This window comes from Chionomys nivalis, chromosome 10, assembly GCF_950005125.1.
Source record: "Chionomys nivalis chromosome 10, mChiNiv1.1, whole genome shotgun sequence".
NCBI lineage: Eukaryota > Metazoa > Chordata > Mammalia > Rodentia > Cricetidae > Chionomys > Chionomys nivalis.
The window spans coordinates 78,073,547-78,089,202 of NC_080095.1; the positions used below are offsets into that span (position 1 = coordinate 78,073,547).

The 15,656-nt window shown below is 36.0% G+C and overlaps 1 protein-coding gene across 11 annotated transcripts in view; it reads right to left on the bottom strand.

Annotated features, from left to right (window-relative positions):
• Positions 1 to 15,656, bottom strand: part of Dgkb (diacylglycerol kinase beta) — a 592,477-nt gene that overhangs the window by 336,009 nt on the left and 240,812 nt on the right. For all 11 annotated transcript variants that reach the window (XM_057782585.1, XM_057782593.1, XM_057782590.1 and 8 more), the window contains one exon: positions 10,824 to 10,898. In XM_057782585.1, coding sequence (XP_057638568.1) covers positions 10,824 to 10,898 — 75 coding nt within the window. The remainder of the gene's footprint in view (positions 1 to 10,823; positions 10,899 to 15,656) is intronic.

A 15,656-nucleotide genomic window follows, 5' to 3' on the forward strand; every position in this document is an offset into this window, starting at 1 on the left:
CTAGACTTCTGCTGCACAACAATCTTCCTATAGTTAACAGCATGATAGTGTATATTTAAAACACAGTTGGGAAGACAAATCTTGTAAGTATTCCGGACTCAAGAATAAAGCATTGGTGAGATGGTCACACTTTCTCTAATAAGCTCACATTCCTTTTAATTTTGAGACGGAATAGATGCAGTATTTTAAAAACACACATGAGAAATGTTTTAAGAAAAAAATATTTCCAGTCCATACACTATAATTTTAGAAATGTGTGATAATGAGATTTATTAAGAAAATTCATGTATTCATTTTGAGTCTATGGTGAAAATTTATTAAGCAGAGAACATAGAGATTGGTGTGTGCACCATATGTTCATGAACCAGACTGAAAATACAGAACAAACAAGTGTATGCTATTAGGCAGTGTATGTATTAGACATTATTTATACTAAGAGGGATGTAAATATTTTGACAGCACTAATATTTACTTTATTACCTATGTTTGTGTTCCTTGCAGTGAATAACTATGAGACTAAAGCTCACGAATGGCATTATCATGTCACCAGCTGTCATTTTTCCTCTTTCTCTTCAGCACAAAGAGTAACTTCAGGAGAATGTCTCAAAATTTATCACTTCTGACTCTAGAATTTCACATCATAAACAGCATGCTCCTGTCTTATTATTATGCTCCATTCATATTCACAGTTGCATGTATTTACCTTCATATTTTTCTCAAAATCACAATATTGTATGACTTCATAGTTGCCTTGTAATTCAGGGAGGATTCCCAGTTTGTGATTATTCTTGTGTTTGCCACTGTATTGATAGTGCTAATTCAGGGAGGATTCCCAGTTTGTGATTATTCTTGTGTTTGCCACTGTATTGATAGTGCACAACAATTAATTTTTTAGGTAAGATCTCGCTCTAGCTTAGAATGGACTTAAACTCACTATGTAGCCTAGGATAAACTTGCATTTGTTTTTTTTTTCTATAATTTTTTTATTTTATTCTTTTTTAATTAAAATTTCTGCCTCCTCCTCGTTTCCCATTTCCTTCCCCCTCCTCCCACATATTGCCCCCTCCCCCCATTCCTCTCCCCCTATCCCCACTCCTCTTCTCCTCCCCCACTCCATTCCCCCTCCCTCTCCATACTGAAGAGCAGTCCAAATTCCCGGCCCTGCGGGAAGACCAAGGTCCTCCCACTTCTATCTAGGTCCAGGAAGGTGAGCATCCAAACAGGCTAAGCTCCCACAAAGCCAGTTCGTGTATTAGGATCGAAACCTAGGGCCATTGTCCTTGGCTTCTCATCAGCCTTCATTGTCCGCCATGTTCAGAGAGTCCAGTTTCAACCCATGCTTATTGTGATGAGATTCCTGTTTAAGCCTGAAGTGCTCTAAGCACAGACATCAGTTGACACGCTAAGCTAAAATGTCAGTTTTCCATAGCCTTCCCCTTGTTTTCTTACACCCAGGTGGTGTCTACAAATACCACACACTCACTGATAATGTCACTGAAACCTCAGTGTCCTTTCAAAATGGGAGCAAGAAGCATTTAAGTCTCCTAGGGTTTCGTTCTACAACTTGTGCAACAAAGTGATGTTACAGAAGAAGGAATTTTCACTTAGCTATTTCCATTTAGAACTTGTAAAGATCAGTTTCAAATACAGGACTTGCAAGCCTCTGAAAACCTCCCCAGTAGGTCCAGCTAAGAAGAAAGTTCATCATAAGAATGCTTTCTTATCAAAACATCCTCACTTTAATTTGATAATTTGGTTGCTAGAAAATGCATGCATTTTCAACAAACTTGGGGGTCCACTCCATCAGGGCAGAGGACAATTGCACATAATAATTTGAGCTCATTTTATGATCTTAGAATACAATTAATACTATTACCAAAATTAAAAAAACTCATTGCAAAGATAGTTTAGTAAAACATAAAGAAATGAAACATTAAGTTTATTATCCCTTGACATCTTGGAAACACTGCTTATGCAAATGTGAGTTTTAGGTGTGGAGGGAAAGAGACAGAGAACAGAATAAAAGACAAAGTGAGAAACCACATGGGAGCGTTAATTCCTGAAAACCATTGATGCTATCTCATTATATATTTCTTTCAGAGTATTATAAAAGGTACAAGAAATTAGTAGCCAATAAACAATACATTCTCTAAAACTGTGTTCTGGACAAGTGTGCATGAGTTTTAGAAAATGTTATTAAAGAGGGATGAAATTTCCTTCAAGTCATTTTCAATGATTCACAAAAAGTAATGTTTAGTTAAAACATTTTATCTTATATAAAACTATTTATAAGATCACTTAGATAATAAAGTACCTTCAGAAACAACTTTTGTTAACACAAAATTTTATACTAGCTGGGAAATGTTCACATGTGTGTTCCTCTGTGTGTGTGTGTACTGTAGGCATAGTTATTTGTTGTATGTGTGCAGGTGTAGAAGTTTACGTGTGCAAGTGGAGGCCAGATGCTAGTTTTCCATCTCTCTACAATGTATGTCCTCTTAAAACCTTTTACTATTATTTTACATATATCACTGCTTGGTTTTTATGTTGGTATGCACACCACATGCATACCTAGTGCCCTTGAAGGACAGAACAAGAGTTACAGACATTTGTGCATACTCATGGGATTGGTGGGAATAAACCTATGCTTTCTAAAATGGCATTTAGTACTAAATACTTAAGCCTTCACTCCAGGCCCATAGACTTTATTTCTTGATATAGTCTCTCAGCCCTAAAACTGTAATTTAATGATTGACTAGACTTGGTGCTCAGTGAGCTCCGGGTATCCACTGTCTTCCTTCTCTGACCCCAGTTGTTCTAGGACAGGGAACCTGAACTCGGGCTCCATTGGTTGTGCCACAAGCCCTGTACCTACTGAGCCACCTCCCCAGCCTGGAAATAGTTATTTTTGAAAAGTAACTTAAATAATTATAAATATACATTTATATTAAGGACAATGTAATTGATTTAAATAAAAATTCTAGATCATTTTTGCTTTGGACTATGCCCCACTAAGATTTGTGATGAGTTAGGACTTAATTTGTGTGTTTGTTTTGTTTTCTGCAAATAAAACACAGAGATTGGGAGCAAAAGCATTTAGACAAGAGAAGGGTACATATTTCCTGACCCAAAGAGAATGACCTCTGTGATTCTTTAATCATATATGTGTATTTGAAAGGGTGGATACACGCTCCACTCTCCTTTTCTGAATGTTCTTCTTGGGGAGAAGTCCAGCCTGCTCTTTTCAGCTGACTGGAACACTCACATGCATTCTTGTTTATAGAAAGAGGAACCCTAACTATGTTTTAGGAGTCAAGATTCTGACTTTATAGCACAGACTGACCTGGAATTGATGTTACAGGACAGACTAGTGTCAACCCAAAATCTTCTTCTCTGAGCTTCCAAACTTTGGAGTCCCAGGTTTGTGCCACCACATCTGATCTCCATATTTAGAATAACAAGAGAAGGTTGAATCATTACACCAAAATTGATTATAAATTGTCTTCTGACTCCAATTCCTATTCCCTTGCTCTGGTATTTTTCCCTTTCTTTTTCTTTTTGCAATTGAAGGTATGACCTCTCAGTCTCATGTTCCTTGGCTCCCTACATGACAGTAATAGACTCTTCCCTGAAAATGCGATCTTAAATGACTTTCCTGGCTTTGCCTTGGATCATGCTATTTTATCATACGAACAGGAAAGCAACTAATGCAGTTCTATTTTTATGTGTTTCTGTGGCATGTGTGTGTGTATGTACACATGCATGTAAACGATATCAATGCTTAAGTATTTACTCATGTGAATATGTGTGCTATAATATTTTATTTATTGTTAGATTTTTGAAGCCTGGATAAATCATGATTCATAAACAATGATGTATAGTATTTTAAATGCTATTTCAATGGTTTAACTGTCTAAAAATAAAAGTTCAGAATTTCCAACATCTCTGTGGTCCTAATTCATTTAGTGAACAACATAGTGACTGAAGACTATAAGACCTCAGGTAACAGAACTCATGTGTAAGAAAATCAAGTTGGTGACTTTCATTACATCAGTCTATTTTATGTTTCTTTACTTGTATTAATCTATAGATCTTTACGTTGCATTTTACGATTAAAAATGAAATGTAGCCCCTCCGGTGCCCAAGACAATACCAGAAAAATACCACTGCATTTCATTGTGCAAGAGCACCATCCCCACCTGCATCATGTTTTATTGTCACTCTCATGAAGGACGTGGGGTGGGGAATATTTCAGATTTGCATCAGGGAATAGCTGGCTTTCACATTTTTGGACAGTTGTAGCAGAGTTTCATTGAATTTTGTTAAGCACTTGTTAGTTTTGCGAGGCATTTTGTGAGGTGATAGTACTCTCTAGCATGATGCTGTAATGAGAGACATATGTAAGAGGTCATAAGCTCTGACTGAACAGAGATGCTTAAAATAAAAATATGATAGAAAGTTTGTTATGTAAAATGGTATTTTAAATTAAGAAAACAACTAAATATGTGGAATCTGTTACACAAATTCCAAGTTGTTAAGAGGATGTTTCTTTTAAGATTTTACTAACAGAAACATGTCTGATAGTTGAGAATGTGAACCTATAGATTGCCTGTTAAGTTATATTTAAAAATAGTATTTGTCTTATATTTAGATTTAGCATATAAAACAAAAATATTAAAAAGTATATTTCTCAAAAAATAGACCATATACTAATTTATGAGCAAAGTGAAAAAGAATTTCCCTATTTAAGAATACTATGTTTTATGTTGAAGTCTTTGATCCATTTGGATGAAAGTTTGAGTTTTGTGCGTTGTGATAGATATGGATCTATATTCATTCTTCTACATGTTGAGGATATCGAGTTATGCTAGAACCATTTATTAAATATGCTTTCTTTTCTGAACCTCATAGAAGAGAAAGTGGGAAGTACACTTGAACACATTGACACAGAAGACCACTTTCTAAATACAACTCCTGTAGTATAGACACTGAGAGAAACAATTAATAAATGGAACCTCTTGAAACTGAAAACCTTCTGTAAAGCAAAGGACACGTTCAACAAAACAAAATGGTAGCCTACAGAATGGGAAAAGATCTTCATCAACTGCACATCAGACAGAAGGCTGATCTCCAAAATATACAAAGACCTTAAGAGATTGGTAATCGAAAGAACAAATAATCCAATAAAAAATGGAGTATAGACTTAAACAGAGAACTCTCAACAGAGGAATCTAAAATGACTGAAAGATACTTAAGGAAATGCTCAACATACTTAGTCATCAGAGAAATGCAAATTATAACAATATATTAGATTACCTGAGAGAGTCTATGGATTAGAACACTTGAAAGTAATGTGCACAAAGAGTAAACCTGCAGAGGGACTGACCTATAAACAAGGAGAACACAGCTAGAACAGGTGTGGAAAGAGACACTAGTCATGGGGCAGAAAGAAAAAGAAAGCAGGAGAAAACAGCCACACAGAGCTTGCCCTGGCATTGTGCAGAGGACAGTTTCATGCTGAAGTGCAGGCCTATATCTGAGACACAGTGCAGATGGTTATCAGTGGCCTAGCACAAGGAACGTCTTCATGAAATGGGACTAATGAACAGCTTCTGGAGAACCTATTTGATTTCAATCTAGGAAACATTTGCATGGTGCCTGCCTCATCCATTTTCTAAGGAACCTCCTTGAAAGAATAAAAGAATTTTGAATAAAAGGTTAAATATAAAATTAAAAGTGTATAAACGCACAGGAAAGTGACAGTGGGAGACGGTAAGAACAATGAGAGGTGATGAAAGCATATAACTCACAGTTATGACTCTGTCATCATGGACCAGCATATGCATACCACATACACTATTAAAGTTTAGCAATATATAAGTAAAATGGAAGAATACTTTAATGATCCGGTCTTACATGTAAGAGTAGTCTATAAATTATAACATATTGAGAATTCATTTAGTATAGAATTAGTTACTAAACAATCAATGTGTACATGGGCAAAAGAGAAAAAAACTATAAACTGAAATCACAAAGAACAAATTTGAATAATTCTTAATTCATACATTAATATTTATGAAACTATATATTTAAATACACATTAAGATGATAAAAGGAAATTGAGAAAAGGAAAGAATCCATGCTCTAGGTGAGAAACCAAAAAATGTTAGTGTATGTGAGGAAAGGGTCCATGTTTGAAGTATCTTTAGTATGGTCCTTACTTGACTTCAGCAGCTCATAAGACAGCTAAGAGTTTCATACATTTTCCAAAAAACATGAACTACACAGTTTGTGTAAGAGACCAGTCATTTGATCAAAGGCTGGGCCATAAGGTATTTTCTTTTGTCCTTGTGTCTTTGACAGAAAGATACAAGTTCAACATGGGTCTGCTGACTTGTGGTAATACGGCAGTTGACTGAAGTAATAAAAGATCATCACTTTGTAATAGTTGAAAATAACTAGTACATTATTTGGAAGGTGACAGTAAGTCTGTCGTATGGTGACATCCAGAGAACAAAGTGTTTGCTAACTCGGTGCCTCCTCACACCACCTGGGAAGCTTTGAAGGTATTCAAGTGACAGCTCACGATACTTAGATGTTGGTAATGTGGCTTCAGTGCCATCCACCCTTTTGTTTGTTTGGGGTATGGTGACTTTGTGACAGGGTCTTGCTAGGCAGCCTTCACTAGCCTGGAACTCACTATATACACCAGATTGGCTCCAAATTTGCAGCAATCCCACTGCCTCTGCCTCTTTAGCGTTGACTGCAAGCTTGTTGATATCAACCCATGAGTAGGAAAATGTTACCCATTCTCTTAATCTCCAGCACAAACAAGATTAGGAGTTTTGAAATATCTACCGCAGAAAAGGACAAGCCACTTTGAGTTATAATGATGTGTTCTGAACTGGATGGTGAAACCACCCCCTTGACATCGTCAGGCTGTTTGTAGGTGGCATTTAACTTAGGCACAGACTTAGATGTGACACTGGCTACTGTCACTAGTACATATTTGCCTAGGTTATGTAGTTTGCTGCTCTACAGCTGGGATGGAAAACACCTCATGAATGTCCTCAAGGTATCAGATCACATATGCTGAGGAGAGTATGAGCAAAGAGAAACCATCATCAATGCTGGTAGGATAGCAAAATAGTACTGCCCTTATGGACACCAGTTTGGGATTCCATATATATAAAATTACACCGTGGTTCCGTATTCTGCTCCTGAATGCCATATCCTCCCTCAGGAAAACTTGAACACCATTGTTTAATGCTACTTTATTCACAATAGACAGAAAATAACACAATGTAATATCATTTGGTTGTAAAGAAATAAATAAAAATGAAATTTCCAGGAAAATAGATATCCCTGGATAGTACAATACTAAATAAGGTCACTTGCTTACTATTAGGTAACAAGCAAGCATCTAAAAAAAAAGAAAACAAACAAAATCTCATAGCCCAAAATGTGTGTGTGTGTGTTTGTGTGTGTGTGTGAGAGAGAGAGACAGAGAGACAGAGAGAGACACAGAGAGAGAGAGAGTAAAGAGGATGACAGACACAATATAGATAAAGGGACACATAAGTGATAAAATGTGGTTGATAAGTGGATCAATGTTCTGTGTTCCGAAGTAGCACAAAGCTTTTTTTGCATTTTAAATGAAACAAAAGGACAGTATGCATTCTTTCCTTGACAGAGTGATTGTGAAATGGGCTTCTTTGAATTCCACTGACCACTAATGCAATGAACAATAACTCATATATTTGTTACATTGACCAATTTGAAAAAAAGAAATTTATTATTATTTTATTTTTTGAATAAATCATCTTTCCCTTTCCTTTACACCCTCAAAATCATCCCCAAAGGTTTCTATAACCTAAAAATTTTCTCTTTTATTTTCTGCTTAAAATTACAATACATTGTTCTATTATAGTTTTACTAAATATCTTTTTGATGTGCTATAGAAATTTCATTTTCTTAAAATAAAATATCACTTACATAAATTTGTATTTGGAGGTGTGCTTACATTTTTTTTTTTTTTTTTGGTTTGTTTGCGTCTGTCTAAAATGAGACTCAGTGGAAAGGAAGTAAAAGGAACTGCCCTCACAGTTTCCCAGAGAACACTTACAGCGTGTGTGATTGTGCTTGTCACTGTTGCAGGCATGCAGTGCCTTTGACTACCAACATTTATTTCTCTTTCCCTCTCTTTGAAGAAACAATCCACTTCGACAGCTAATAGAACTGAAGCCAAGATTTCCCTCTGCATACTAGACCAGACTGTAGCAAAATAGACATTTATGTTTCGCTAGGAGGTTTGCTTTTGCTTTTGTTTTTGTTTTGTTTTGTTTTTTGATTTTTCAGAGAGCAACAAAACCAATCAGATGCAGCTGCTCTGAGCAGTGGTCTGCAGGGCAGTTGTTACTCCTATGATTTTGATTTCTTATACTGTCCTGTCTCCTATCTGTTCTCAAACTCCCGCATTCTCCACTTTTCCCCAATTCAGTAAACAACTTCACAATTTTTCCATGGTTTCCTATAACAAGGAGGCTGTGTACCTGTTGCTATCAAATCAGGCACAGGAAAGAGAAAATTATATAGTTGATCAGACGTGCACAGTGAAATGATTATAATGTATTTCACCTATCAAATTACAGAAAAGTAAGAACTGCAGAAGATCATCATATTAAAATGTATTGAGAGAAACACATTATATACTTCCATTGGAAATATATATTGATTCAAACTTTTTAAGTAAATTTTTGAGGCAATAACATTAAGACTAACACTATCAAACAAGACATTTTACCTGTTGTGACTTATTCTATAAAATTATTTCAGCACACTTTCAAAAATAAACTTAAGTTCATAGGAATAGTCTCTTAATGTGGTATTGGTAAATTTAAGACAGTCTAATTGATCATCAATAATAAAATTGCTAATAATCTTATGGATTGTTATTCATCGCTTATAAAAACTAAATACATATATCTACACATATGAAAAATTGCCCTCCTATTTTCTTTCAAAGGAGAATATGAAAACTACAATTTATATAGCAAACAAAGTTTATATTTAAACTTACATAAACATGTTTATGTAATATAAACATGTAGATGTTTGAATGTTGCAGGGAGATATATAGATAACTTACCAATGGGTATCTACAGTAGATTGGTCAGGAAGATAAACTATGGAGGAGCTGAAGCAGAAGGGAGGTAACTTTTTTCCTAAGTGGTAATGTTTGTAGCAAGGGTGTAAGGAATGGAGGATATCAGGATATATAAAATATAAAGAGGGAAAACAAGCATGTAATACTTCAAATAGTGGAAGAGAATTAAAATGATAAAACCTAACAAAAAATAACTATTATTACAGTGATCCATACAGAATAAGCATATTATTGCTAACTCTCAATTATATTGCCACCCAGAATACTGCAGTACTGCAGATGAGTGTCATTTACTAAAGCTATGCTACACGGTGATGTGTCTGGTAGCAATGGCCCACTTAACTTCACAGCTCTCCTAGGAAGTCAGTATCATTCGTCTTTATGTAGGTGAGACAGGAAAGGCAGAGAGAGGCTAGGCTGTCCAGGATCCAGCTAGGTTAACTGAATCAACATTTCAAAGGGTTTTCCTCAACTGGTCAGAATATGCTACCTCTGTGAAGTACAGAGAATATTTGAGAGCAAAAAAAAGCATGATTCCAAGAGCGCATCTGAGTCAGCCTCCTGACTTGTCCTGGCCTTGACGTGTTCGTCAAGACTTGCTGCCTGTGACCAGTTGTGAACCTGTCTAGCTGGCAGGGCATATTACTGGAAAAGCCTGCCACCGATGGCAAAGAGGCTCCATCGGACACTACTCCGTGTTTGGAAACCTGTCCTGGATAGCAAGCAATAACGGGTATAAGAAAATGACTGTTACCGTTCTGGAGAGTATGATAATCGTGCTTTATTAACACTAGTTTACACATACTATTATGGTACAAATTTTATTCAATTTTTAAAAGAACAAACCATTTTGGTACCTAATTTATAACTCTTAGGAAACAGCCTACAGGACTTATTTTAAACTCTACTCATGTTTATTTTCTTTTGTTTCTCTTTACAGGAAACACAAAAGCTTATTCAATTCCTCTCTGCTTTGTGTGGGTCTTATGTTTACCGCCACGCTGAAAGAGAGAAAGGAGGTCATTGCAAGAGGATGACGTTAATAACTTAATGAGGCCAAATTAATGATAATTTAGTTCAGTCTATATTTATTTCATCAAAAGTACATGTTTCACATTGGAAATATAATTTTATTTCGCTATGCCTTACCTAGTAATAAGAAACTATATTATAAGAGAGTGGTATTCATTAGATGCTTCAGATAATAAACGAGAAAATTATATTATGACTTCTAGTCTTTGTTAATTAGTTTCTTGTTTCAGTCTGCAACAAATCTATTCTTAATACTAAACCAGTAAAAGACAGCAGTTCCTCAAACAAGGTTCAGCAGCGTCAAATCTTGCTCTGTGTGTGTGTGTGTGTGTATGTGTGTCTGTGTGTGAGTGCCTGATGAGCATGTGTGTGTGTGTGTGTGTGTGTGTGTGTGATATTATTAGTACTGCTTATACTAGAAAAGATCCAAATCCGAAGTGTGTTGCTAGCTATTTTGAAGAACACTGTGTGTTTTTGCTCTTTTGCTGTAGGTACCATCATTTTTTTTCACATGCTAAACGCTCTGCAGAAGTTAAATGACCTTTCTGGACACATCACACAGGTTATTTCATTAGTAGCTATGAAGTGAGTCGATGACAATGAGGTTATCCTCATGCTCACTTACCCTGGCATTGGTCCATTTCCAGAAAGGCTGTAAACCTGACGAGGGTTTAGTAGATACTGGAATTTTCTGTAAATGCTGTAAATGTGAAAACATGGAAGGCAGGGAATTTAGTAAAAACAAATTGATTTTTCAGAAACATTACAGACCTAGTGCCACAAGTGTATAGGTTAGTATTTAATGGTATTTGATAAATCCATCCTTTATAATGTCAGACATATAGCACTCAAAGAGCTAGTGGACCTCAAAAGAAAGGAAACAGACACAAAGGTAATACAGCTTGGAAGTCAGGAATGATGGTCACACTGCTATAACGCAGCAACTGCTAACCCTCCATTGAACACTATTTCATTAATTAGCTTTGAATATATTTAAAAAATATTTCAGTATAAAACTTTTAATTATATTCTCTTGATAGATGGCTATAAGCTTCTCTTCACAGATCTCAATACTGGACCTAACTAATAAAGATTAAAAATTATCCCATATGCAAAGTAGGGCTATACACTTTATAATATACATTCCTGGAAGGAAATAACATAGTCTAGTAGCTATACATGAATATTTCGACTTATAAATCTGCCAAATTATTCTAACAGGTAAATTTTCAAGACTTTACTTTCTGAAAGAAACTAATATTTTACCCCATCTCTAAATCTACAAAAAAAAAAGGAAAAAATCTTTTTACCTTAATTTATTACGTTATGTAGTGACTTGAGTCATTCTCTAACTGTTAGTTCCCTTTCCTACTAAGTGATCAGAAAGGTTAGACCAGTCCTTTCCCTTTAAGGGAGAGGTGTTTCTCAACTTGGGATGTCCGTACCCACTAGTACCTAGTCAGTCATTTGGTAATATTCAAACCCCTTCCTTGTGAGCCAACAGCCCATCTCTTAACTTTCCCCTTAACTATATCCCTGTTGAGATGCTCCTGGTCGGCACCATGCCCTTTCATGAATCTGCTTTCTCCTTTACTCATCTGGTGAACATCTATTTATGTAACACCCAACACAGGAGTACTTATTCTGAGATTTCTCAGTTTTCATGGATATTTCCCCCTCTGAACTTCCATAGCAACATATTTTAAACCTTTCTGTGTTAACACTCTTCATGTGGTTTTGCAAAATGTATGTTGACATGCTCACCCCCACCCATCACAAACCTTCTGTCTTTTACCCTGGTGGTAAAGGTGCTAGTGGGGTTTGGATGTGACCAGCAGGAGCCGTCTGAATAAGCTATAAGTGAACAAAATCACACCTGGTGGCTATTAAAGGAAATTTTGTGTGGATATATAATTCTGTGACATATTGCAATTTTCCCAACCTATCAAAGTAAAAAATGACAAAAATTAAAAAAGGAGATATCTCTATGGAGTCCTAGTCTAGAAGTTACCTGTCACAGGAAAATTGTTCACATTCTGAATAGGTATCTTTTTAAACATCTTTTCACATTATTTGTCAAATCTTTTATTCTTTTGAGAATTACACACATGTGTAAAATGAAACATGAGCATCCAGATCCTGTTTCCACTCACTGGTTTCATTAATGAGGCCAGTTTAGCTTCCTGATGTTCCTAAGTATATGCATGTGTCTTTGTCATTAAATGTTGAACTTGACCATTAAACATGAATGTAATCGGCCCTGAGAGCTACTTTGGAATTTCTAACAGAGGGCTTAGCTACTGCCATGCTCTTGAGTGAACACTGTTTCTGCTCTCACAGGCAAAGTTTTCCTCTTTAGTTTGAACACAATCTCAGATGGAATAAGCTCAGTGGCAAAGAAAAAGAGGGCTCCTCTTAACCAGATACATCTGCTGACTCAACCCTTGGAATCAATAAGGACATCTTCATCCATGCATCTGCCTCCTCTTCAGGTGCTCTTATTGTTCATTTGGTACTCCCCATTTGTGCATTGCAATGGAGTCATCCACTGGATCGTGTGCAACAAGTCAGGTAGCACAGCCTCAAGATAATGATGCCCAACCGCCAGCAGCTGTCAGCTGATAATAGCTACTCAGTTAGAGTAGTTCTCACGAGTCCCTCCACCATCCATACTGGAAATGAAGCTGGCTGATCTTGTTAGGTCTTCTATAGATAAAGCAGCTAGTGTGAGCTTATGAATAAAAAGCTCTATCATGTTTAGGAGGTAAGAATTTCCCAGAATCTTCCCCATGCTTTAGAGGTCAACCCAATGATACCAGGGCTCACTCAGCTGATCTGGCTGTTTAGGAGGGTGTCCACTTCTTCCTTTACCACTCCATATTCATTCCTTTCTTGGCCATGCCCGCTGTGAAAGAGGAAAGCCTTGCCTGGCAGAGAACTGGTCTTCAGTCAAGAGTAGAGCAGTAGTTAGGTTTCCCTTTCACTGTCACCAAACAAGCTCTCAAGGGCTTGTAATTTGACCTTTAATGGTCAAGGTCAACACATAAATAACAAAGACACACGAATAAAATAAAAGTACTCATAGCATAGCTGTCCTCACTAACATCTTTCTGACTTCAGAGTACTTCCACATGACTTGCTTTAAGGAAAATATGTATCAATCTGTTGGGAACATATTAAGCTACGGATTACTCTAAATGATGTAGGGTCTATCAAAATAAATGTAGAAGGATATAGTTTTCTTTTAAAAACATATTTTGTATTTTTTCTACTAAGTATTTTTCATGTCCATAAAAGAGTTAATTTTTATCTAATTCTTTATGGACAGTTCACATGTTGTTTTCAAGATAGTCATGACATTTTTGTTGTTTTAATTTCCTGTGTTTTGAGGTATCTTATCCCTTACTGAGGATAACATGCTGAGACATTTTCCTTTATCACTTTCATATTTTGTAAAGTCTTCAATCTGATTTGGATAATTGTTATAACAGGTAAGGATGTAAAAACTGGTTTAGTCTTTTGCTTCTGGATGCTGAATTTTCCCAGTGCTGCTTATTGGAAAGGCTGTCCTTTCTCCAGTGGACATCCTTGTACCTTTGTCCAAAACAGACGGCCCTCCAGGCAGAGATGTGTTTGTAAACTCTTTGTTCCATTTCATTCTGCTATGTGTGTCTATGTCAGCTCAACACCAGTTTGATAATTATAACTGTGTGGTAGATTTTGCATTCAGAGTATTTAATTCCTCTGAATTTGTCCTTGGCTATACTGTTGTATTTGATTCTCTCTTTCTCTTTCCTTTTTCTTCCAGTGAGATGATATGAATTTTAGGATTTTTTTATTCTATTAAAAACATTCTTGGCATTTTCATAGAAATTATATTGAGCCTGTAGATTCATTTAGGAATTAAACATATTGCACCACATTGATTTTTCCAACTGATGGAAACTGAAAAGCATTCTGTTTTATGTTGTCCACAGATCTTTAATCAAGGTTTTACAAATTTAATTATAAAAACTTTGACTTCTGAATTTCAAGTGTTTTAGTGACTTATTTAATTTTTTAGCTATCCTAAATTGATTGCTGCTGAGAAGATGTCTTGCTGTAGAGCCAGGTTGGCCTAGTAAACCTCTGATTATGCAGCTAGGGCTAACCTCATACTTGAAGTGCCAGAAACACAAGCATATAGCAGAGTAGCTAGTTGGGTTTGCTTTCTTGATTTCTACTTGAAATAATTTACTATGTAGTTGTATCAACAGTACAAATGCTTTGTGCTGATCTGTATTCTTCCTTTCAGGAGAGATTATGTATAAATGTTCATATTTTTGGTGGCATGCTTGGCGTTTTCTATGATATAATGATTTTCTTATTACTAATTTGAATGTTCTAAATTTTCCCTCTTACATGCTTGCTTTGTATAGATTTCCAGCACTATATTCAATAGTGATGAAATTGGCATGGTTGTCTTATTTTACAATTCAAAGTGGATGCTTTCGGTTTTTCTACATTTCTTCTGATACTGTTTTTTGTTTTGTTTTGTTTTGTTTTTTCGAGACAGAGTTTCTCTGTAGCTTTGGAGCCTGTCCTGGAACTCCCTTTGTAGACCAGGCTGGTCTCGAACTCACAGAGATCCGCCTGCCTCTGCCTCCCAAGTGCTGGGATTAAAGGCGTGCGCCACCACCGCCCGGCTTTCTAATGATACTGTTATAGTGAGGTTTTCATGAATGACATTGTACTATACACATTTCTTCTATATCAAATTTCTTCAACATTTTTTCATCAAGCGTGCTAAATTTTGTTGGGGAATAATCTTTTTGTACGCGATGAAAATGTGTCTTTGCCAAGGCACCATCTGATTAGTTTAATAAAGAGCTGCATGGCCATTAGCTAGGCAGGAGGTATTGGTGGGACTTACAGGTACAGAGACTTCTGGTAAGAAGAGAGACAGCAAAGTCAGGTAAATATGAAATTATTTGGAAACACAGAATGGAATAGAGGTAATAGCCACGTATATTAATAAAAATATGGGTTAATAAGCTAAAAGACTTAGGAACAAGCCTAAGCTATAGGCCAAGTTTTTGTAATTAAGGACAAGTCTCCATGTCATTATTTATGAGCTAGAAGCACAAAGAAAAATCTAACTACAAAAATCTTCTGTACTTACTGATAAGATAAAAGTGGATAAAAACATCTCTGCGACAAAGGAACATAATCCATGGGATGGGAGAAAGAATTTACAAAATATGCAACTTATAAGGAGCTGACCGCATTCATGACAATATAGAAATTTGAAAAATTCTAATTAAAATCGGAAATATAGCTAAATATATATTCTCAAAAGAAGACTTATGAATGGCCAGTATGATGTATTAAAAAAAATACAACAAAGCCCATCACTGCAACCAACTTTTAGGGAAAAACAAGTGAAAACTTCAGTGAGAGACCGGACTCAGTAAGAATG